The sequence below is a fragment of the Pleurodeles waltl genome, chromosome 8, assembly GCF_031143425.1.
Source record: "Pleurodeles waltl isolate 20211129_DDA chromosome 8, aPleWal1.hap1.20221129, whole genome shotgun sequence".
Lineage (NCBI taxonomy): Eukaryota > Metazoa > Chordata > Amphibia > Caudata > Salamandridae > Pleurodeles > Pleurodeles waltl.
In genome coordinates, this window is record NC_090447.1 from 187,303,979 (window position 1) to 187,327,633 (window position 23,655).

The 23,655-nt window shown below is 49.6% G+C and overlaps 1 protein-coding gene across 1 annotated transcript in view; it reads left to right on the forward strand.

The window, feature by feature from the left end:
- Window positions 1-23,655, forward strand: part of SCAF4 (SR-related CTD associated factor 4) — an 860,634-nt gene that overhangs the window by 514,238 nt on the left and 322,741 nt on the right. The window contains exon 18 of the mRNA XM_069204042.1: window positions 9,980-10,136. Within this exon, the coding sequence (XP_069060143.1) occupies window positions 9,980-10,136 (157 nt within the window). The remainder of the gene's footprint in view (window positions 1-9,979; window positions 10,137-23,655) is intronic.

A 23,655-nucleotide genomic window follows, 5' to 3' on the forward strand; every position in this document is an offset into this window, starting at 1 on the left:
CGAGTTCTTCTTCTTGAAGGCAACTTGTCAGATCCTGGAGGCTCCAGTCGCAGTTCCGGAGGACAGAAGTCGAAGTGGAGGTTGCAGAGGAGTCCTGTTGAAATCTTGCAAGCTGAATCTGAGGACCCATCCCCTGAAAGGGGGATTGGTCACCTAGTCAGGTAAGCACCTATCAGGAAGGGGCTCTGACATCACCTGCCTGGTCTGGCCACTCAGATGGTCTGAGAGTTTACTGCCAACCTTGGAAACAAGATGGCAGAACCCAGGGACCCTCTGGAGGAGTTGTGAGCACCACCCCTGAGATGGTGATGGAAGTATGATAGAATCATACTTCCATTGTCCAGTTTCGTGCCAGAGCAGGGACTGGGCGTCCCTGAACCGGTGTGGACTGGTTTATGCACAAAGGGCACCAAATGTGCCCTTCAAAGCACACCAGTGGCTTGGGGAGGTTACCCCTCCCAAGCCAGTCACACCTATTTCCAAAGGGAGAGGGCGTTACCTCCCTCTTTCAAAGGAAATCCTTTGTTCTGCCTTCCTGGGCTTGATCAGATCAAGCAGCAGGAGGGCAGAAACCTGTCCGAGGGGTGGCAGACTGTAAGACTGGTGGTAGCAATGTTGGGGGTCCTCGAAGGAGCCCCCAGAGTGTATAGAATCATACTTGCAACAGTATTAGGGTATGATTACGACATGTTTGTTACCAAACTTGCCTAGGTTCAGAGTTACCATTATGTAGCTGGATATAGATAGTGACCTATGTACAGTACACACATAAAATGTTGTACCGCACTCACAAAGTCCAGGAAATGGGCCTGTAGTTTGTGGGGGCTCCGCTGCTAGTGCAGGGGTGCCCTCACTCACAGGTACCTGCACCTTGCCCTCTCGGCTGAGAGGGCCTACCACAGGGGTGTAGTGAAAACTGGTGGATGCACCTGTTTCACGCAGACTGCAATGGCAGGCCTGCAGAACCCTTTGCATGTGCTCCCTATAGTTGGCAGAATAACTGCTTCAGTCCATAGGGATCCCCTGGTACCCCAGTTCTCTGGGTACCAAGGTACCATATACTAGGGACTTACTTGGGGGGTGGGGGGGGACCAGTTTGCCAATTGTGGGAGGAAAAGGGTACAGTTAACACAATTTACAGGAGAGAGCATAATCACTGGGGTCCTGGTTAGCAGGATCCCAGTCGACACTGACAACAGGCAGAAAATGGGGGTAACCATAGCAAGAAAGATGTCACTTTCCTACAGGTTCCTTGCAGTATCGCCCTTGGTCTCCTGCTGAGGTGCCAGTTCTGATGAGTGTCTGAGTCGATCACAACCTTGGAACAAATTGAGTCCTTTAGAGAGTCTGTTGTGAACTTTAGTGCGCCTTTTTTGCTTCCTCTGTCGACAGCCCACCCCATGGTATCTGCAGTGGCCTCCTGTAAAGAAATGGCTCCCTGTTGCAGTTACCCCCCACTTTTTGCCTGATACTGATGCTGACTGGACTGAGAAGTGTGCTGGGACCCTGCTGACCAGGCCCCAGCACCAGTGTTCTTTCACCTAAAATGTACCATTGATTCCACAATTGGCACACCCTGGCATCCAGATAAGTCCCTTGTAACTGGTACCTCTGGTAACAAGGGCCCTGATGCCAGGGAAGGTCTCTAAGGGCTGCAGCATGTCTTATGCCACCCTGGAGACCCCTCACTCAGCACAGACACACTGCTTACCAGCTTGTGTGTGCTAGTGAGAACAAAATGAGTAAGTCGACATGGCACTCCCCTCAGGGTGCCATGCCAGCCTCTCACTGCCTATGCAGTATAGGTAAGACACCCCACTAGCAGGCCTTACAGCCCTAAGGCAGGGTGCACTATACCATAGGTGAGGGTACCAGTGCATGAGCACTGTACCCCTACAGTGTCTAAGCAAAACCTTAGACATTGTAAGTGCAGGGTAGCCATAAGAGTATATGGTCTGGGAGTCTGTTTTACACGAACTCCACAGCACCATAATGGCTACACTGAAAACTGGGAAGTTTGGTATCAAACTTCTCAGCACAATAAATGCACACTGATGCCAGTGTACATTTTATTGTAAAATACACCACAGAGGGCACCTTAGAGGTGCCCCCTGAAACTTAACCGACTATCTGTGTAGGCTGACTGGTTCCAGCAGCCTGCCACACTAGAGACATGTTGCTGGCCCCATGGGGAGAGTGCCTTTGTCACTCTGAGGCCAGTAACAAAGCCTGCACTGGGTGGAGATGCTAACACCTCCCCCAGGCAGGAGCTGTAACACCTGGCGGTGAGCCTCAAAGGCTCACCCCTTTGTCACAGCCCCGCAGGACACTCCAGCTAGTGGAGTTGCCCGCCCCCTCCGGCCCCGGCCCCCACTTTTGGCGGCAAGGCCGGAGAAAATAATGAGACTAACAAGGAGGAGTCACTGGCCAGTCAGGACAGCCCCTAAGGTGTCCTGAGCTGAGGTGACTCTAACTTTTAGAAATCCTCCATCTTGCAGATGGAGGATTCCCCCAATAGGATTAGGGATGTGACCCCCTCCCCTTGGGAGGAGGCACAAAGAGGGTGTACCCACCCTCAGGGCTAGTAGCCATTGGCTACTAACCCCCCAGACCTAAACACGCCCTTAAATTTAGTATTTAAGGGCTTCCCTGAACCTAAAGATTTAGATTCCTGCAACTACAAGAAGAAGGACTGCCGAGCTGAAAGACCCCTGCAGAGGAAGACCAGAAGACACCAACTGCCTTGGCCCCAGACTTACCGGCCTGTCTCCTGCCTTCCAAAGAACCTGCTCCAGCGACGCTTTCCAAGGGACCAGCGACTTCTGAATCCTCTGAGGACTGCCCTGCTTCGAAAAAGACAAGAAACTCCCGAGGACAGCGACACTGCTCCAAAAGAACTGCAACTTTGTTACAAGGAGCAGATTTAAAGACCCCTGCAATTCCCCGCAAGAAGCGTGAGACTTGCAACACTGCACCCGGTGACCCCGACTCGACTGGTGGAGAACAACTAACTCAGGGAGGACCCTCCGGCGACTCTACGACTGTGAGTAACCAAAGTTGTCCCCCCTGAGCCCCCACAGCGACGCCTGCAGAGGGAATCCCCAGGCTCCCCCTGACCGCGACTGTCTGAACTCCATTTCGCGACGGCTGGAAAAGGCCCTGCACCCGCAGCCCCCAGCCCCTAAAGAAACGGAACTTCTGTGCAGGAGTGACCCCCAGGAGACCCTCTCCCTTGCCCAGGTGGTGGCTACCCCGAGGAGCCCCCCCCCCCCCCCTTGCCTGCCTGCCTGCATCGCTGAAGAGACCCCTTGGTCTCCCATTGAAACCTGAAGGAAACCCGACGCGTGTTTGCACACTGCACCCGGCCGCCCCCGCGCTGCTGAGGGTGTACTTTCTGTGCTATTTTGTGTCCCCCCCCGGTGCCCTACAAAACCCCCCTGGTCTGCCCTCCGAAGACGCGGGTACTTACCTGCTGGCAGACTGGAACCGGGGCACCCCCTTCTCTCCATTGAAGCCTATGCGTTTTGGGCACCACTTTGAACTCTGCACCTGACCGGCCCTGAGCTGCTGGTGTGGTAACTTTGGGGTTGCTCTGAACCCCCAACGGTGGGCTACCTTGGACCAAGAACTGAACCCTGTAAGTGTCGTACTTACCTGGTAAAACTAACAATAACTTACCTCCCCCAGGAACTGTGAAAATTGCACTGTGTCCACTTTTAAAACCGCTTATTGTGTTTTATGACAAAAGTATTCATGCTAATGTAATGATTCAAAGTTCCTAGAGTACTTACCTGCAATACCTTCCAAACAAGCTATTACATGTGAAATTTGAACCTGTGGTTCTTAAAATAAACTAAGAAAAGATATTTTTCTATAACAAAACCTATTGGCTGGATTTGTCTCTGAGTGTGTGTACCTCATTTATTGTCTATGTGTATGTACAACAAATGCTTAACACTACTCCTTGGATAAGCCTACTGCTCGACCACACTACCACAAAATAGAGCATTAGTATTATCTCTTTTTACCACTATTTTACCTCTAAGGGGAACCCCTCTAGCAGGCCTTACAGCCCTAAGGCAGGGTGCACTATACCATAGGTGAGGGTACCAGTGCATGAGCATGGTACCCCTACAGTGTCTAAACAAAACCTTAGACATTGTAAGTGCAGGGTAGCCATAAGAGTATATGGTCTGGGAGTCTGTTTTGCACGAATTCCACAGCACCATAATGGCTACACTGAAAACTGGGAAGTTTGGTATCAAACTTCTCAGCACAATAAATGCACACTGATGCCAGTGTACATTTTATTGCAAAATACACCCCAGAGGGCACCTTAGAGGTGCCCCCTGAAACTTAACCGACTGTCTGTGTAGGCTGACTAGTTCCAGCAGCCTGCCACACTAGAGACATGTTGCTGGCCCCATGGGGAGAGTGCCTTTGTCACTCTGAGGCCAGTAACAAAGCCTGCACTGGGTGGAGATGCTAACACCTCCCCCAGGCAGGAGCTGTAACACCTGGCGGTGAGCCTCAAAGGCTCACCCCTTTGTCACAGCACCGCAGGACACTCCAGCTAGTGGAGTTGCCCGCCCCCTCCGGCCCCGGCCCCCACTTTTGGCGGCAAGGCCTGAGAAAATAATGAGAATAACAAGGAGGAGTCACTGGCCAGTCAGGACAGCCCCTAAGGTGTCCTGAGCTGAGGTGACTCTAACTTTTAGAAATCCTCCATCTTGCAGATGGAGGATTCCCCCAATAGGGTTAGGATTGTGACCCCCTCCCCTTGGGAGGAGGCACAAAGAGGGTGTACCCACCCTCAGGGCTAGTAGCCATTGGCTACTAACCCCCCAGACCTAAACACGCCCTTAAATTTAGTATTTAAGGGCTACCCTGAACCCTAGAAAAATTAGATTCCTGCAACAACAACAAGAAGGACTGCCTAGCTGAAAACCCCTGCAGAGGAAGACCAGAAGACAACAACTGCCTTGGCTCCAGAAACTCACCGGCCTGTCTCCTGCCTTCCAAAGAACTCTGCTCCAGCGACGCCTTCCAAAGGGACCAGCGACCTCTGAATCCTCTGAGGACTGCCCTGCTTAGACGACGACAAGAAACTCCCGAGGACAGCGGACCTGCTCCAAAAAGACTGCAACTTTATCCAAAGGAGCAGCTTTAAAGAACCCTGCAATCTCCCCGCAAGAAGCGTGAGACTTGCAACACTGCACCCGGCGACCCCGACTCGGCTGGTGGAGAACCAACACCTCAGGGAGGACCCCCCGGACTACTCTACGACTGTGAGTACCAAAACCTGTCCCCCCTGAGCCCCCACAGCGCCGCCTGCAGAGGGAATCCCGAGGCTTCCCCTGACCGCGACTCTCTGAAACCTAAGTCCCGACGCCTGGAAAAGACCCTGCACCCGCAGCCCCCAGGACCTGAAGGACCGGACTTTCACTGCAGAAGTGACCCCCAGGAGTCCCTCTCCCTTGCCCAAGTGGAGGTTTCCCCGAGGAAGCCCCCCCTTGCCTGCCTGCAGCGCTGAAGAGATCCCTTGATCTCTCATTGACTTCCATTGCGAACCCGACGCTTGTTCTAACACTGCACCCGGCCGCCCCCGCGCCGCTGAGGGTGAAATTTCTGTGTGGGCTTGTGTCCCCCCCGGTGCCCTACAAAACCCCCCTGGTCTGCCCTCCGAAGACGCGGGTACTTACCTGCTGGCAGACTGGAACCGGGGCACCCCCTTCTCTCCATTGAAGCCTAGGCGTTTTGGGCACCACTTTGAACTCTGCACCTGACCGGCCCTGAGCTGCTGGTGTGGTAACTTTGGGGTTGCTCTGAACCCCCAACGGTGGGCTACCTTGGACCAAGAACTGAACCCTGTAAGTGTCTTACTTACCTGGTAAAACTAACAAAAACTTACCTCCCCCAGGAACTGTGAAAATTGCACTAAGTGTCCACTTTTAAAATAGCTATTTGTGAATAACTTGAAAAGTATACATGCAATAGAAATGATTCAAAGTTCCTAATGTACTTACCTGCAATACCTTTCAAACAAGATATTACATGTTAAATTTGAACCTGTGGTTCTTAAAATAAACTAAGAAAAGATATTTTTCTATACAAAACCTATTGGCTGGATTTGTCTCTGAGTGTGTGTACCTCATTTATTGTCTATGTGTATGTACAACAAATGCTTAACACTACTCCTTGGATAAGCCTACTGCTCGACCACACTACCACAAAATAGAGCATTAGTATTATCTCTTTTTACCACTATTTTACCTCTAAGGGGAACCCTTGGACTCTGTGCATGCTATTCCTTACTTTGAAATAGCACATACAGAGCCAACTTCCTACAGTTGTTCTCCACCAGTCGAGTCGGGGTCGCCGGGTGCAGTGTTGCAAGTCTCACGCTTCTTGCAGGGAGTTGCAGGGGTCTTTAAATCTGCTCCTTGTAACAAAGTTGCAGTTCTTTTGGAGCAGTGCCGCTGTCCTCAGGAGTTTCTTGTCTTTTTCGAAGCAGGGCAGTCCTCAGAGGATTCAGAGGTCGCTGGTCCCTTGGAAAGCGTCGCTGGAGCAGGTTTCTTTGGAAGGCAGGAGACAGGCCGGTAAGTCTGGGGCCAAGGCAGTTGGTGTCTTCTGTTCTTCCTCTGCAGGGGTTTTTCAGCTCAGCAGTCCTTCTTCTTGTAGTTGCAGGAATCTAAATTCTTAGGTTCAGGGAAGCCCTTAAATACTAAATTTAAGGGCGTGTTTAGGTCTGGGGGGGTTAGTAGCCAATGGCTACTAGCCCTGAGGGTGAGTACACCCTCTTTGTGCCTCCTCCCAAGGGGAGGGGGTCACATCCCTAATCCTATTGGGGGAATCCTCCATCTGCAAGATGGAGGATTTCTAAAAGTTAGTCACTTCAGCTCAGGACACCTGAGGGGCTGTCCTGACTGGCCAGTGACTCCTCCTCCTTGTTCTCATTATTTTCTCCGGCCTTGCCTAGCTGGAGTGTCCTGCGGTGCTGGAACAAAGGGGTGAGCCTTTGAGGCTCACCGCCAGGTGTTACAGCTCCTGCCTGGGGGAGGTGTTAGCATCTCCACCCAGTGCAGGCTTTGTTACTGGCCTCAGAGTGACAAAGGCACTCTCCCCATGGGGCCAGCAACATGTCTCTAGTGTGGCAGGCTGCTGGAACGAGTCAGCCTACACAGATAGTCGATTAAGGTTTCAGGGGGCACCTCTAAGGTGCCCTCTGGGGTGTATTTTACAATAAAATGTACACTGGCATCCGTGTGCATTTATTGTGCTGAGAAGTTTGATACCAAACTTCCTAGTTTTCAGTGTAGCCATTATGGTGCTGTGGAGTTCGTGTTTGACAAACTCCCAGACCATATACTCTTATGGCTACCCTGCACTTACAATGTCTAAGGTTTGGCTTAGACACTGTAGGGGCACAGTGCTCATGCACTGGTGCCCTCACCTATGGTATAGTGCACCCTGCCTTAGGGCTGTAAGGCCTGCTAGAGGGGTGACTTATCTACTTGGATAGGCAGTGAGAGGCTGGCATGGCACCCTGAGGGGAGTGCCATGTCGACTTACTCATTTTGTTCTCACCAGCACACACAAGCTGGCAAGCAGTGTGTCTGTGCTGAGTGAGGGTTCTCCAGGGTGGCATAAGACATGCTGCAGCCCTTAGAGACCTTCCCTGGCATCAGAGCCCTTGGTACCAGAGGTACCAGTTACAAGGGACTTACCTGGATGCCAGGGTGTGCCAATTGTGGATACAAAAGTACAGGTTAGGGAAAGAACACTGGTGCTGGGGGCCTCAGCACACTTTCAATTCCAAACATAGCATCAGCAAAGGCAAAAAAGTCAGGGGGTAACCATGCCAAGGAGGCATTTCCTTACACCTATCTTCTGCACTTTGATGTTACAAGTTACCATTCTGGTAGGCCTTTCAGCCCAAGGGCAGGGTTCATATCTCTTTGTGAGGGTACCACTGCATAAGCCCCTACAGATCCCAGGCCAATTCCTGGACTCCGTTAGTGCGGGGAAGCCATCTTAAGGCATGTAGTGGACACTGGTCAATGTGTGGTGCAGCTACATAATGGCTACTCCGAACCTAGGCATGTTTGATATCAAACATGTTGGAATCATGCAGCTACACCTATTCCAGTGTTTGTTGCATGATACCATTTACTCTGGGGGTTTCCTAGGGGATTCCCCAGTTCTGCCTTTGCAGCCTTACAGGGTCTGTCTGCCAGCCCAGGCCGCTGCTGGCCCTAGACACGTTTCTGCCCTCCTGCTGATGAGCCAGGCTCAGGCTGGAGGAACAGAAGAACAGATTTCCTGCATGGGAGAGGTGTGACCTCCTTTCTCTGTGTATTAAGTGTCTAATGGCTGTGGTGAGGTGGCTTCTGAGCACCATCAGACTGCTTTTAAGGGTACATTTGGTGCCCCCCTTGCATAATCAGGTTTGCACCAGTTCAGGAACCCCCGGTCCATGCTCTGGCATGAAACTGCACAAAGGACAGGGAAGTGACAACCCCCTGTCCAGCTCCTCCTCTAGGGAGGTGCCCAGAGCTGTGCCAGGTGGCCACTTGATTCTGCCATCCTGAAAATAAGATGGGCAGAGGCCCCTGGGAGCATCTGGTTGGTTAGGCCAGACAGAAGACATCCCTGACCTCCTCTGATAGGTAGATCACTGTAGAGAAGGACCAACTCCCTTTAGAGTTATTTAATGGCTCCCTTGCGGGTGGGTCCTTAGATTTGTGAAGCAAGAATCTGCAAGGAACTTTCTGCAGGACATCTTCTGTGCCTGGCTTCTGGAACTGCTGCTGTTCTTCACCTGTAACTGAACAAGTCTGTTTCTGGTGGAAAGGCCCCCTTTGCAACATTGTTTCTCTGGATCCTGCAGGAATTCTGCAGCATGCAAGGCATTGCATCCTCCAGGGTCACAAGGACTCTTGCTGCACCAGGAAGCAAGAAGGAATCTCCCTTGGACTGAAGGAGTCACTACCCTGCAACTGCCGGGACCTCAAGGTCTGGTTGGTGGGGTCTGCCATCTCTGGACAGCCGAAGATCCTGCTTCACAGGTGGTGAGTCTCTGGCCTCCTCTGGGTCCTGCCTGTCTTCTATCCTCCTACAGGAAGATCCCCGTCGACTGCATCACATCCACAGCACCCTTGGAGCATCATCAGTGTCCTTCATCCCTTGCATCAGGGCTACTTCATAGGAATCCATTGCAACGCGGATAAAGTGTCTGTAAATGTTGTCAGACTGCTTCTTCTGTGAAGGTAACAGTTGTTGAAGACCTTGCTGCCCTCCCTGAATAGTCCCCTCCTGGAGTTGATTACCCCAAATACTTCTAGCTGACAGCATTGACACTTACCTAAGTTTCCTTTGAAAAAATGTTTGTGTCCAATTTGTTGACTTTGCCAAGGCTTGTTCACAGTTTAGTGAAATTGTACTGATTTATTATTCGTAAAATCTATACCTCCGGAACTCGCTGGTGTTTTTTTTTTTTTTTAATGTGTGTCTAAATTCCTATAAAATTTAACCTAATGTTATAAATTGGTGTTGGATATCTGGAGTGTTTTTGTCAATTTCTTCTTTAATTGTTTTGGTGCTGTTTAAATGCTTAATGCGTGTTTCTTTGTGTAAGCTTGCTGCTCAGTTCCAGAGCTACCCAGGACTAAGTTTAGGGTTGGACAGGCTAAAGCCAAGGGTCCTAAAAGGATTGGCAAGTGTATTACAAGGTTGGATTGCACTACCACATCATGTGGTGCACACCATTTCCTCGCACACAAGGTGGTGTGTTAAGTGAGTGTTGCATTTCTTTCTGAGGCTTCCTGTTCTCTTGAAGTGAGTTGCATGTGAATCTATGAAAGATACCAAACCTGGATAGGTACACTATGTTCTGTAGCATAGGATTGCCATGTGAATAATTCCAAAGCTGAAAAAATGTGGTCCTCTAAATATTTGTGCTTTCTTTTTGGTTTTGTAGATTGCCTGGGCATTAAATAAAGGAATTAAATCTGAATACAAAGAATTTTGGAATGTAGAGCGAGGTGTTACCCACATACCATGGGATAAATTCAAGAAAGATGATCTTGAAAGTATTTCTAAGGGAGGATTTCTGGACAGTGATACACTTCGCCCAGGTAAGATTAATTAGGTTGATTGCAACCCACTGAGACTGGGATCTTGCTGATACAGTTAGCAAAGTTTTTTGCCGAAGTACACTCCCATGTATCATTCTGACCAGTATAGAAATATTAACCCCCACCAGGAGCTGTGATGGTGTTTCTCAGTCCCTGAATAGGCAGATGCAGTAAATAGCAATAACAAAAAGGGAGCCCCAAGATAGAGATCACTGACTTCTTTATACTCATTGGGAGAGCATTACTGAACATCTACCCTCATTACTATCAAGAAGAAGCAATACCAGCTACAAATTCCAGCTCTTTTTCCACCAAAAAAGTGCCAATATACTTTGCAAACCTTCTATTATCCTTTACCCCAGCATCTATGTTAAATGTTTATACCGACATAAAAATACACTGGATACCTCAAGCTGCTAACGTGACAGATCTGGTCTTGGATGAACAGAATACAATTGCACTTTGCTCTGCCACAGCACTTATGTATAACTCTAGCAATTTACTGAGAGCAAACATAAACTAACCTACCACCAGTAGTTCCAACCATTCACACCTTTGCATTCTGCAACACCGGTACCCAGTGGTACAGTCATTAACTCATAATGCACAACAGACCTCTTAAGTGCCACTTGCATCCGCTTCGTATATACACTGAAATGAAAGGTAACATGAATTCAAAACACTAAATCTGTACCTCTCATCATTGATACACTCTGACAGCAGCGTCATTAGCTTGGAAGGTACTATACCTTTGGTGTGGTCGCCAATCTAAATGCACAAAACAATGCCCAAACAACTCAAATATTCACTATCCATGGACACACCCATGTGCACCAAGTAGTGCTCTTAATCTGCTGAAGCTATCATACACAAATATTATGATGGATACTTCTAAGGGCAGATTGCACACCCTTGGAAATTCCCCCAGGAGCTTGACTACATGTAGAAATTTGTACTGCCGCAGCTCCTGTGACCCGATAAACTGGGCCCTCTGGAAGATTCACCCTGCCTCTGAAAATGAGAGACGTGTATATGTGGCCATTTGTACACTGGCTTCAGTTGATTTTTTTTTTTCTGCACCCTTCACTGTGGATTCAGACCTCTGCTCCAGAACCTTCTATCTGTATTCACCAACTCTAAATATCTTAAGCAAAAATTATGGCGCTAGGGAGAGTGCCTTTTCCAAAGACTACCTCCTTTACGCCATACTGTGCCTGCAGGAAGCAGATATTGGCCACTGATCTTAAACAAAGTTTGTGTATGATGCTTGGGGTTTTTCTCCAGTGACTAGTTGTAAGGAAATGCCTCCTTGGCATGGTTACCCCCTGACTTTTTGCCTTTGCTGATGCTATGTTTTGAATTGAAAGTGTGCTGAGGCCTGCTAACCAGGCCCCAGCACCAGTGTTCTTTCCCTAACCTGTACTTTTGTATCCACAATTGGCACACCCTGGCATCCAGGTAAGTCCCTTGTAACTGGTACCTCTGGTACCAAGGGCCCTGATGCCAGGGGAGGTCTCTAAGGGCTGCAGCATGTCTTATGCCACCCTGGAGACCCCTCACTCAGCACAGACACACTGCTTGCCAGCTTGTGTGTGCTGGTGAGAACAAAATGAGTAAGTCGACATGGCACTCCCCTCAGGGTGCCATGCCAGCCTCTCACTGCCTATGCAAGTATAGATAAGTCACCCCTCTAGCAGGCCTTACAGCCTTAAGGCAGGGTGCACTATACCATAGGTGAGGGCACCAGTGCATGAGCACTGTGCCCCTACAGTGTCTAAGCCAAACCTTAGACATTGTAAGTGCAGGGTAGCCATAAGAGTATATGGTCTGGGAGTTTGTCAAACACGAACTCCACAGCACCATAATGGCTACACTGAAAACTGGGAAGTTTGGTATCAAACTTCTCAGCACAATAAATGCACACTGATGCCAGTGTACATTTTATTGTGAAATACACCCCAGAGGGCACCTTAGAGGTGCCCCCTGAAACCTTAACCGACTATCTGTGTAGGCTGACTGGTTCCAGCAGCCTGCCACCCTAGAGACATGTTGCTGGCCCCATGGGGAGAGTGCCTTTGTCACTCTGAGGCCAGTAACAAAGCCTGCACTGGGTGGAGATGCTAACACCTCCCCCAGGCAGGAGCTGTAACACCTGGCGGTGAGCCTCAAAGGCTCACCCCTTTGTTCCAGCACCGCAGGACACTCCAGCTAGTGAGGTTGCCCGCCCCCTCCGGCCACGGCCCCCACTTTTGGCGGCAAGGCTGGAGAAAATAATGAGAAAAACAAGGAGGAGTCACTGGCCAGTCAGGACAGCCCCTAAGGTGTCCTGAGCTGAAGTGACTCTACCTTTTAGAAATCCTCCATCTTGCAGATGGAGGATTCCCCCAATAGGATTAGGGATGTGACCCCCTCCCCTTGGGAGGAGGCACAAAGAGGGTGTACCCACCCTCAGGGCTAGTAGCCATTGGCTACTAACCCCCCAGACCTAAACACACCCTTAAATTTAGTATTTAAGGGCTCCCCTGAACCTAAAACTTTAGATTCCTGAAACTACAAGAAGAAGAAGCCTGCTGAGCTGAAAAACCCCTGCAGAGGAAGAACAGAAGACACCAACTGCTTTGGCCTCAGACTTACCGGCCTGTCTCCTGCCTTCCAAAGAAACCTGCTCCAGCGACGCTTTCCAAGGGACCAGCGACCTCTGAGGACTGCCCTGCTTCAAGAAAGACAAGAAACTCCCGAGGACAGCGGCACTGCTCCAAAAGAACTGCAACTTTGTTACAGAGGAGCAGATTTAAAGACCCCTGCAAATCCCCGCAAGAAGCGTGAGACTTGCAACACTGCACCCGGCGACCCCGACTCGACTGGTGGAGAACCAACACCTCAGGGAGGACCCTCCGGCGACTCCGAGACCGTGAGTAACCAAAGTTGTCCCCCCTGAGCCCCCACAGCGACGCCTGCAGAGGGAATCCCGAGGCTCCCCCTGACCGCGACTGCCTGAACCTAAAGTCCCGACGGCTGGAAAAGACCCTGCACCTGCAGCCCCCAGCACCTGAAGGAATGGAACTTCTGTGCAGGAGTGACCCCCAGGAGGCCCCCTCTCCCTTGCCCAGGTGGTGGCTACCCCGAGGAGCCCCCCCCCCTTGCCTGCCTGCACCGCTGAAGAGACCCCTTGGTCTCCCATTGAAATCAACAGAGAACCCGACGCTTGGTTGCACACTGCACCCGGCCGCCCCCGCGCTGCTGAGGGTGTACTTTCTGTGTGGACTTGTGTCCCCCCCCCCGGTGCCCTACAAAACCCCCCTGGTCTGCCCTCCGAAGACGCGGGTACTTACCTGCTGGCAGACTGGAACCGGGGCACCCCCTTCTCTCCATTGAAGCCTATGTGTTTTGGGCACCTCTTTAACCTCTGCACCTGACCAGCCCTGAGCTGCTGGTGTGGTGACTTTGGGGTTGCTCTGAACCCCCAACGGTGGGCTACCGTGGACCCAAAACTGAAACCTGTAAGTGACTTACTTACCTGTGAAAACTAACAATACTTTACCTCCCCCAGGAACTGTGAAAATTGCACTGTGTCCACTTTTAAAACAGCTATTTGTGTTTTATGTAAAAAGTATAAATGCTACTGTAATTATTCAAAGTTTCTAAAGTACTTACCTGCAATACCTTTCAAATGAGATATTACATGTAGAATTTGAACCTGTGGTTCTTTAAATAAACTAAGAAAATATATTTTTCTATAACAAAACCTATTGGCTGGATTTGTCTCTGAGTGTGTGTTCCTCATTTATTGCCTGTGTGTATGTACAACAAATGCTTAACACTACTCCTTTGATAAGCCTACTGCTCGACCACACTACCACAAAATAGAGCATTGGTATTATCTCTTTTTGCCACTATCTTACCTCTAAGGGGACCCTTGGACTCTGAGCATGCTATTCCTTACTTTGAAATAGCACATACAGAGCCAACTTCCTACGCTAGTGTTCTCTAAAGCAGCAGAAGGCTATTGCAGAGCTTGAAGCAAAGCTGCATGTTGCTGAAAGCAAAAACAGACCGGTCACAAACACAATCATATATGCACTCCAGATCCAAATCTCAGTACCGTTCCAGGTTTCTGTCCTAAGGCAAGTCCATGACAGTCAAAATATGAGATTTGGTGAGCAAAGCACAACAGTTCAAAGCAGGAGCTTACCCCTCTCCTGCTGCATGTTTGAATTGCCACTGCCTACTCATTTCGATCAGACATTTTACAGCCAGATTATTCACCGTTTTCTAACCATTGCTGCCGTTCAATGAAACCCTAACGGAGGCTTTGATGGTTGTAGGTAAATGGATTTTTTTTTTGCAGTTGTTCCCCACTTTTTACCCACTGCTAACAGTGCACTGAGTCTTGCCAACCAGAACTCTGTGCCTGTGATCTTTCTTTAAAACAAGTTAACACAATCAACAAAGGTGCTGCATTTAATATACGCAAGTCACTCCTGCAGCAGGCCTTTGAGGCCTAAGACATAGTGTTCTATATTTTATGTGAGCACATATCTGATGAGCAGATATGCCCCTGTGATGTCCAGTTCTATTACTAGACATTACAGTGAACAAGCATGCCATCTTGAAGTTTGTACTGGTCAAAAGGTGTTATCCAGCTACATGATGGTTTCACTGAAACAAATGGTGTTTTGTATCAAACACCTCATTATAATCCCACACTGATTCCAGTTATAGGTTTATAAATGCATTCACCCTGTGGGTACCATAGAGGTTCCCCCTGAACCCTACTAGTCCTCTAGTATGATTTCTGACTGGTCCTGTCCCACCTGCCAACACAGATGGGTTTCTGACCCCCCAGGGAGGTGAGAGCCCTGCTCTCAGAGCTGAGACAACGCCTGCTCTGGCAGGAGGTGTTTACACCTCCTCCTGCAGGAAGGCTTGCAAATTAGCATGTCAAGGCAGACCGCTTCAAAGAGCATACCGTCTTTGATATGTGAGATTGGCTTCCCCCAGACCTGCAGGATGACCCTGAGGCTCATTTGGCACCAGGATAGGTGGGAAATGATCTATGCCTGGAGGTGCTACTGAAAGAAAGTGCCCCTTTTTGCCATAGTTACCCCGCCACTTTTTGCCTGATATTGATGCTGACTTGACTGTGTGCTGGGATCCTGCTAACCAGGCCCCACCACCAGTGTTCTTTCCCAAAACTGTAATATTGTTCCCAAAATTGGCATATACCTGGAACACAGCTAAGTCCCTGTAAAAGGTACCCATTGTACCAAGGGCCCTCTGGCCAAGGAAGATCCCCAAGGGTTGCAGCATGTATTATGCCACCCTAGGGGACCCCACACCAAGCACATGCACACTGCCATTGCAGCTTGTGTGTGTTGGTAGCAAGAAAAAGACCAAAGTCGACATGGCACCCCCTCTAGCAGGCCTTAAAGCCCTAAGGCAGGGTTCACTATACCACAGGTGAGGGCATAGCTGCATGAGAAATATGCCCCTACAGTGTCTAAGTCCACTTTTAGACATTGTAAGTGTAATGTGGCCATATTGAGTACATGGGCTGGGAGTTTGTCAATACGAACTCCACAGCTCCATGATGGCTTCACTTTGTTATCAAACTTCTCAGCACAGTAAATCCTTGCTGATGCAAATGTTGGATTTATTGCGAGATGCCTCCTGTATTTTAGCCAAACTTCTTGTGCAAGAGTGACTGGTCTGTGCCAGCCTGCCACTTCCAGACAAGCTTCTGACCTTGTGGGGTCAGAGCCTTGGTGCTCTCTGAGGCCAGAAACAAAGCCTGCACGGGGTAAAGGTGCATAAGCCTCCCCCACCCCCTTTTTTTTTTTTTTTTTGCAGGAGCTGTAACACCTGGCGGTGAGCCAAGGAAGACTATGGCCTACTTTTAGTGTCCCAGGGCACTCCAGCTAGTGGAAATGACTGCCCACTGGACAATGCCAGACTACAAGTCTGGTGGAAAAATTAGGGAAAACAAGGAGTGACTACTTCAGCTAGGACCACCTCTAAGGTGTCCAGAGCTGAAGTGACCCCCTCCCTGCAGAATTCTCCAGCTTGGTTTGGAGGACAGGGACAAATAGGGTTAGGTCTATGTCCCCTATCTCCAAAGACAGTTAACACCGGAAGGGTGTAGTCACCCTCAGGGACAGTAGCCATTGGCTACTTACCCCCCCTGTAATGCCTCAAAATCCAGAATTTAAAGGCTCCCCTTAACCTAGCTCACCAGATTCCTGGCAACCTCAAAAAGACAAGAAGAAAGGAGGACTGCTAAGCTGATCCCCAGCAGAGAAGCCTGCAGATACCAACAGATTTTGGCCCAGCCTTACCGGTCTGCCTACAGCTTCTGAAGACCCACCTACAAACAGTTGACTCATCCTGCAGGACCAGTGACTTCTTCAAAACCCCAAAAGGAGTGCCTGCCCCCCAGAGGGCCAAGAACTCCAGAGGACAGCGCCCCTGTCCACAAAAGAAATTCCAGCAAGGGACTCCAGAACCATCCCCGACCCATGAGTCCTGCCCACTCTGCACCCCACGGCCCGTGTCCAGGTGGCCCAACGGTCTAGAGCAGGTCCCCAGGATGATTCCAATCTAGTGTCCACCCTGGGTTGACCCCTCCGGACCAACGCTGCAATGCCTGCAGACAATCCAGAGGACCCCGCTGCCTGTGAAGGATACGGACAAAGATACCTGACACCAAAAGGTGCCCTGCACCTGCAACCCCTTGGTCTTGGGGAACCCGACCTCCGGTGCAGCAGGTGGCCCTCCTCTCTGTCCAGCCTGTGTTTTCCCTGAACAGACCACCTGGACCCAGCCTGCAACCTTCTTGTGACCCTGGGGTCCCCCTATTCAAATGCATTGGGAGCCAGATGCTGAGTTTGCACCCGGTTGCCCCTGTGCCGCTAAGGGTGTGTGTTTGGTGATGACCTGTGGCCCCCTGTGGCTCTCCTAAACCCCCCCTGCCCTCGAAGACACAGGTGCTTACCTGCTGGCAGATCTAATTCTGAGTGCCCCTAGTCTCGATTGGAGCCCATTTTAAATCTCTCAGCAACTTTGACCTCTGCACTTGGCCGGCCACGTGTTGCTGGTGGTGGGTGTTTGGCGTTAACTTGAAGCCCAACCTGTGGACATCCTAACCCCCGGAGACTGGAACTCTAAGTCTTGTACTTAGACTTAAAACTGTAACTAATTTTTCTTCCCCCTTGGAACTGTTTGAAAATTGCACTGTCAACTTTTAAAACGGATTGCTATTTACTTGAAAACCGTTTAACTTGACAAATTGAAACTAAGTGGTGTTGATACATATTCTTGCTGCTTACTTGCAAATGTACTTACCTGCAGTCAGAATCTTTTGGTTCTAGAAATAAAGTAACAAAAAATATTTTTGATATATAAAACAAATTGGCCTGGAGTTAGTCATTCCTTGTGTGCTTCACTGTCTGATAAGCCTAAATGCTCGGCCACACTACTACAAAAGAGAGCATCAGTATTATCTACTTTAGCCTTTGTTAAGCCTCTGGGGAACCCCTGGACTCTGTGCACACTGTACCTCATTTTGATATAGTATATACAGAGCCAGCATCCTACATTGAGCGGTGGTGTCTACAACTTTGCTGGACTACTTAGCCAAGACCCGATCACACGACTAAATTCCAAAATTGCCTTTACAACTTATTTTTGACTTTGGTAAATTTTTCTTAATTTTTAAAAGTCCTGCTAGGATCCTTGGTTAAGTCTCCATTAGCATTTCCTATTCAGATTTAAAAGTTACTCTAGTGGGGATAAGTAGTTATGAGTAGGTTTAGTTCCTAAAGTAATTCCCAACTTTAGTTACGTAGTGAGCAGCTCAGAGGAAATGGTTGTGGAGCTCAACCTCACCCCTTATCTCCATCTAGGGATGGAAGAGTTAAGGTCCCTCTGCAGACTGAAAAACATTAAAACAGGTTTCAACCCTACAGAGGAAAAGCTCCTGGAGCTCTTGTCAGAGTACACAAGTGAACACCCTGCTGAGGAGGAAGGCCTCCCCTCAGATAGGGAAGATGTTAGGGATCAGGAGAATGAACTCCCATTTACTCCAGTATTGGAACTTTCATAGATTCACACGCTTGAATACTTCCCCGTCGTCGAGATGGGAGTCCCCGGTGAAATACACAACCCAGGCCTGAAAATGTACATATACAATACATGGCCTAGGCCCCAATTGATTAACTTATCACAGTCATTTTGTTGAATAGACCCAAACTCAAATTTGAACCAATCAGATTGCCTCACCCCATAGAACCTCCTGTGAGGAGCTGCCTTCCCTCAGATTTTCCACCGTATGTCATGCAGAGGAGTATCCTTTGAGCTCTGCTCAAAACTTTTCTCTCAGAAGACTGCTACCTGAATTTTGGACATTTCTTTTCTTCTCTGGTGCTTCAAATTGGCTGTCATGTCAGAGACACCAAGAAAGTGCCTTTTTAGATCCTGTGCCTCGTTTGAAGAAAATATTATATCTGGATGATCCACATGAGGAATGCATTTACTGCCTGTATCCCGGCCATAAAACAAAGGACTGCAAGGTATGTAGAAAATTCTCTACAAAGACTTTGAAGGACCGAGAGGGTTGTCTGCTTTTGTGGCTTCAAAACGGTAAGGCTGGCCACTCAGCCTCTGATGAGGACAGTGCTTCTTCCTCTATCTCTGCTCCTAAAACTCCTGTTAAAAGAAAGCAGGAAGGCTCAGATGTTCAAGAGCCACCCAAGAAAATTGCATGGAAATCAGCTGGGACCTCTTCAAAAAGTCACAGCTCTCTGCAGAAAAAGAGGACAGGCATTCAGAAGAGGTCAGAATCCCTGGGAAAGTCCTCCAAAAAGACCTTCGAAGGTTCTACACAAGTTCAAGAAACCAAGTTCTGCACCGTCAATGGCACCATCGTTGACGGTGCTCTCGTCGATGGCTGTTTAGTCAGTGACGCCTGTAATAGTCACTCTATCAAATTCGCCAGCGGCCACAGGATCCTCATCGACAACTCTTTCATCCTCATCGACTGGACGCCCCATCTCGTAAACACTATACTCAGCGACGACCCTCCCGTTGGCGATTGATCTTACGTGGACCGTCCCGTCGACGACACCTCTGTCGATGATGCCTTTGTCGACGACATCTCCCTCGATGACGCCTCCGTCTACGACACTCGCGTCGACTGCACTCTCGTCTTCTAGTACACCGTCGCCAACGTTTCCAGTAACTACAATATCGTCAACGACACCTGTTTTTTTTTGTCATCAACAGTAAAAATGATTCTGGCAAAGACCATCATCGTTACCTCTGTACCATTCTGCAGAGTATACTCCTCTCAAGAGACTGTCAAAGACTCATTTGACACCATCTGTCACATCACCAAATAAAGTGTCAAGACTTTTGCCATCTCACTTTTTGGATGGTGATGATGATGATGATGAATCGGAAGAAGACTGAGTATTTGGATTAGCCAGCAGTCTATCTCAGTTGCTTGTAAAATGTCAGGAGTACTCTGATGAAGACTCCTATTATGATCAACAATACTGTGACCCAGTTCCACAGCAGCAACAACAAGGAATGGCGTGCTTATGTTATGGCCTTTTTTTCTGACCTACAGGCCATGCTGGCAGACTATAAGGAGCGCTTCCGTCCACAGTCTGCAACAGATCCTATTCTAGTGGTTACGGCACCAGGTACTCCGGTGCCACTATCAGTTCTCCCTGCTACGCCACAGATTCCTTCTCAAGTTCCACAGGGTCCACAAGCCCAGGCTTTGTCAGATGAAGCAGCTGAAGAAGAGGAAGTACTTTCAGAGCAGGATGAGTGGGATGACTGTAATCCCAGCACCTCCTTCACCCGAGCCAACTTCTGTTGAGTTCCCTCTGGAGGATGTTGGTTCTTTTCATAATTTATTAGAGAGAGCGGCTGCACGTTTTGAGCTTCAAATGCCACCCACAGAGCAGGATTGCTTCTTATAAGACTTTAAAGAACCTCGTAGCAAGGTGGTCAGAGCAATCCCTATTATAGACCACGTGTGGAATCAGGGATTGAAAATTATGTGTAACCCTGCTACGGTGCCAGCGGTATTACCAAAGTTAGATAAGAAATATAAAGCAACAGATGATGCCCCTGCATGCCTCGTGGGACATCGGAAACCAGACTCTGTGGTTTCACAGGCTGCCCAGCGGCGTTCTAGAAACCCTTCGGCACCTCTATCTGCACATTTCTCACTCTGTAGATAATCTTCCTCATTCTAGCAAGACGAAGGCGAGGAAGATTCTCATTGAAGGACAGCGCACATCTGCAGATGTTATTGATTGTGCATTAGACATTGCCGCTATGAGGTTTCGGCTCCTGGCGGGATCAGCTGTTTTAAGGCGCCAAGAGTGGCTTAAAGCCACAAATGTTTGGCCGGATGTCAGGATTCTGGACCTCCCTTATGATGGACAAGACATTTTTGGCAAGCATGTGGATGACGCACTCCAAGCAGTCAAAGCAGACTCTGATACTGCCAGGTCTTTAGGATCACTGCAGTATAAACGCATGCCCTTTTGAGGAGCCAGTGGTAGAGGACAATCTTCCTTTCGGGGTGGTTAGCAATTATTCAGGTACCCAGCTTATTCCTCACATTTCCAATCTTCCAGACCCCAATATCATCAGATACAGCATCCAGCGGTGGCATACAGCAGACCTGCTCCCAGAGGAAAATCAGGGAGAGAACCCAAAGACACCTCCCGCTGACAATGACAACCTCCAAGGGCTGGCTGCCTCTCCTTCCTTGAGACATCACATGCAACATTGACATCAGATTACAAACCACAAGTAGGTTCTGGACATACTAAGTTATGGTCATCTGCTAGAGTTCACTTGCATGCCCCCCGAGACTCCTCCTTCCCGGGTACATCAACAGCATCTGCATCTTCTCCTGGAAATAGATGTCATGTTATCCAAAGGAGCGATAGAGGCTGTACCTTATTCTCAAAAAGGAAGAGGTTTCTGTTCTCGCTTCTTCCTAATCAGGAAGAAATCTCGCCTGTGGAGACCCATCCTGGATCTGAGGGAGCTCAACAAATATCTGAAGAAGCAGTCCTTCCGCATGGTAACGTTGAAGGATGTTTTGCAGCTTCTCAACAGAGATTTTATGGCTTCCTTAGACCTTCAGGATGCCTACTTCCACATACCCATTCACCTGAAACACAGGAAATTCTTAGGATTTATGGTAGCCGGCCGGCACTTTCAGTTCAAAGTGTTACCTTTCGGCCTGAAATACACTTCTCGTATTTTTATGAAGTGCCTAGCCCCTATTGGGGCGTATCTAAGGCGCTTCAGACACCAAATATTCCCATATCTGTACAACTGGTTACTGAAGGGTTCCGAAATCCAGTCTCTACGTTATTCTCTCAAGACGACCTTACACCTGTTCAAACAATTAGGTCACACTCTCAATCGAGAGAAGTCCCATCTTCCGCCTACCAGAAGAATAGTTTTCCTGGGTGCTATATTGGACATGACTCCAACAAAGGCGTTCCCAGCGGAGTAAAGACAACCCAAACTCATCAATCTAGCAGGCGCAGTTCAGAAAAGAAAGTCTCTTTCAGTTCGAAAGTTCAAGTCATTACTGGGGATGATGTCCTCCTGTATCAATCTAATTCCACACTGTCGCCTTCGGATGCGCCCGCTACAAGAGGAGCTCGACAAACCATGGAAACAGGCGCAAGGTTCCTTCGGGGACATCATACAGATAACAGCAAGGATCTTAGATTCCCTCGATTGGTGAACAATATCGTCAAACATCTCCAGGGGCTTAGGATTCTTAGCTCAGGTCCCTCCGTTTATACCAACAGACGCTTCGATGGAGGGATGGGGGGCATGTCTGCTAGACCTTCAAGTGTGTGGCAGGTGGCCCCCTTCTCACGCTGCTCTTCACATCAACCTCCTCTAGCTCAGAGCTGTGTACCCGGCACTGCAGGCTTTCCTGCCAAGAATCCGAGGCTCGTCAGTGCTGGTCCGAACGGACAATACTACCACCATGCACTACATCAACAAGCAAGGAGGGACCTGGTACATCCAACACTCAGTGCACATAAGAGCAGAACACCTTCCAGGAGTGAGCAACTCCACAGCAGACTCGCTAAGCAGGCTCGGCACATCTTCCCACAAATGGGAGCTGAATCAGCGGATGCTGGACGAAATGTAGCTCAGATGAGGAAAACCAAATCTGGACCTGTTTGCGATGTCCCAGAATGCGAAATGCCGGTTTTATGCAAGCTGGCATCACCAACTAGGGTCGTGGGGAAATGCCCTTTCAGTAGCATGGTCAGGGATTTATGCTTATGCTTTTCCTCCAATACCTCTACATCTCATAGAGGCTTCTAGCTGCAGCTTCCTTACCTTAGAATTCCCTGGCTTCCGCTTCGAATCCGGAGTTTTTTGTGAGCAGTACCCTGCGCGCCGTCGGACGGCGTCGCTCGGATCCGCGTGTGTCGACCAGCTCCTTGTGCGTCGTCGTCTATGATGTCACGGTTGTCTATATAGATGCTGTCTCGGCGCGCGTATGTCAGTTCTTTTCCTTCCACGCCGGTTAAGCGCAGTTTTGGAAAGAGCTACCCTGCTTCGACGGTTTGTCGACGCTTTTGTGACTGTTTAGAGTCATGTCTTTGAGAAAGACAGGATTCAAGCCGTGTTGTGCGTGTCATCGCACCATGTCGGTGACGGATCCGCAACGAGTTTGTCTTTGGTGCTTGGACAAGGACCACGATTCCACCTCGTGCTCAGATTGTCGGGCCATGGCGCCAAAGGCCTTGAGGGAGAGATCCCTTAAGCTTATTGCGGCCCGACATTCGTCTTCGGTCGGCGCGACTCCGCGGAGGTCACGGTCTCACAGTAGGAGGAGGTCGCGGCACCGCTCCCGGAGCCCCAAGTCCTCTTCCTCGCATTCGAGGTCATCGGAAGGTAAGAGGCACAAGAAGAAGAAGTCCAAGCGGACTTTGTCTTCGCCACGCCCGTTGACTGACGAGGCGTCTAGGGAACGTCGACTTTCCGAGCGCAGTTCTGTGGAGCCGTTGCCAGGGTCGACTCCGCGTCTTCCCCCCCTTTCTGGGGACCGGATCGACCCCCGCTCAAATTAAAGAATTTTACGAGGCCATGCGTCTCGTCTTTGAGCGGGCTGTACCCTCGGGTGGGTCTTCGGGCCCTGCGGGGTCAGCAGGGGCCCCTTCGGATTAGACGCCGGCAGCTTCAGCCTCTGCGCCGTTGGGGACCTCAGGATCCGATAACGGAACTGGACCGGCGCCGGTCTCTCACAGTAGACCTCCTTCAGCACCTGGTCCGACGTCGATGATTCTGCCACCGGCCGGCAGCCCCATCATTATTCCAGATGACCCAGAGCTGGAGCTACGACTTCGACTTCAACGGAGCCGATTTGGCCCAGATCATTGTCTGAGCATTATTAGGAACAGCCAGACGCAGGAGAGGAATGGGAGGGGTCTGAGGACCCTTTAGAATCAGGATT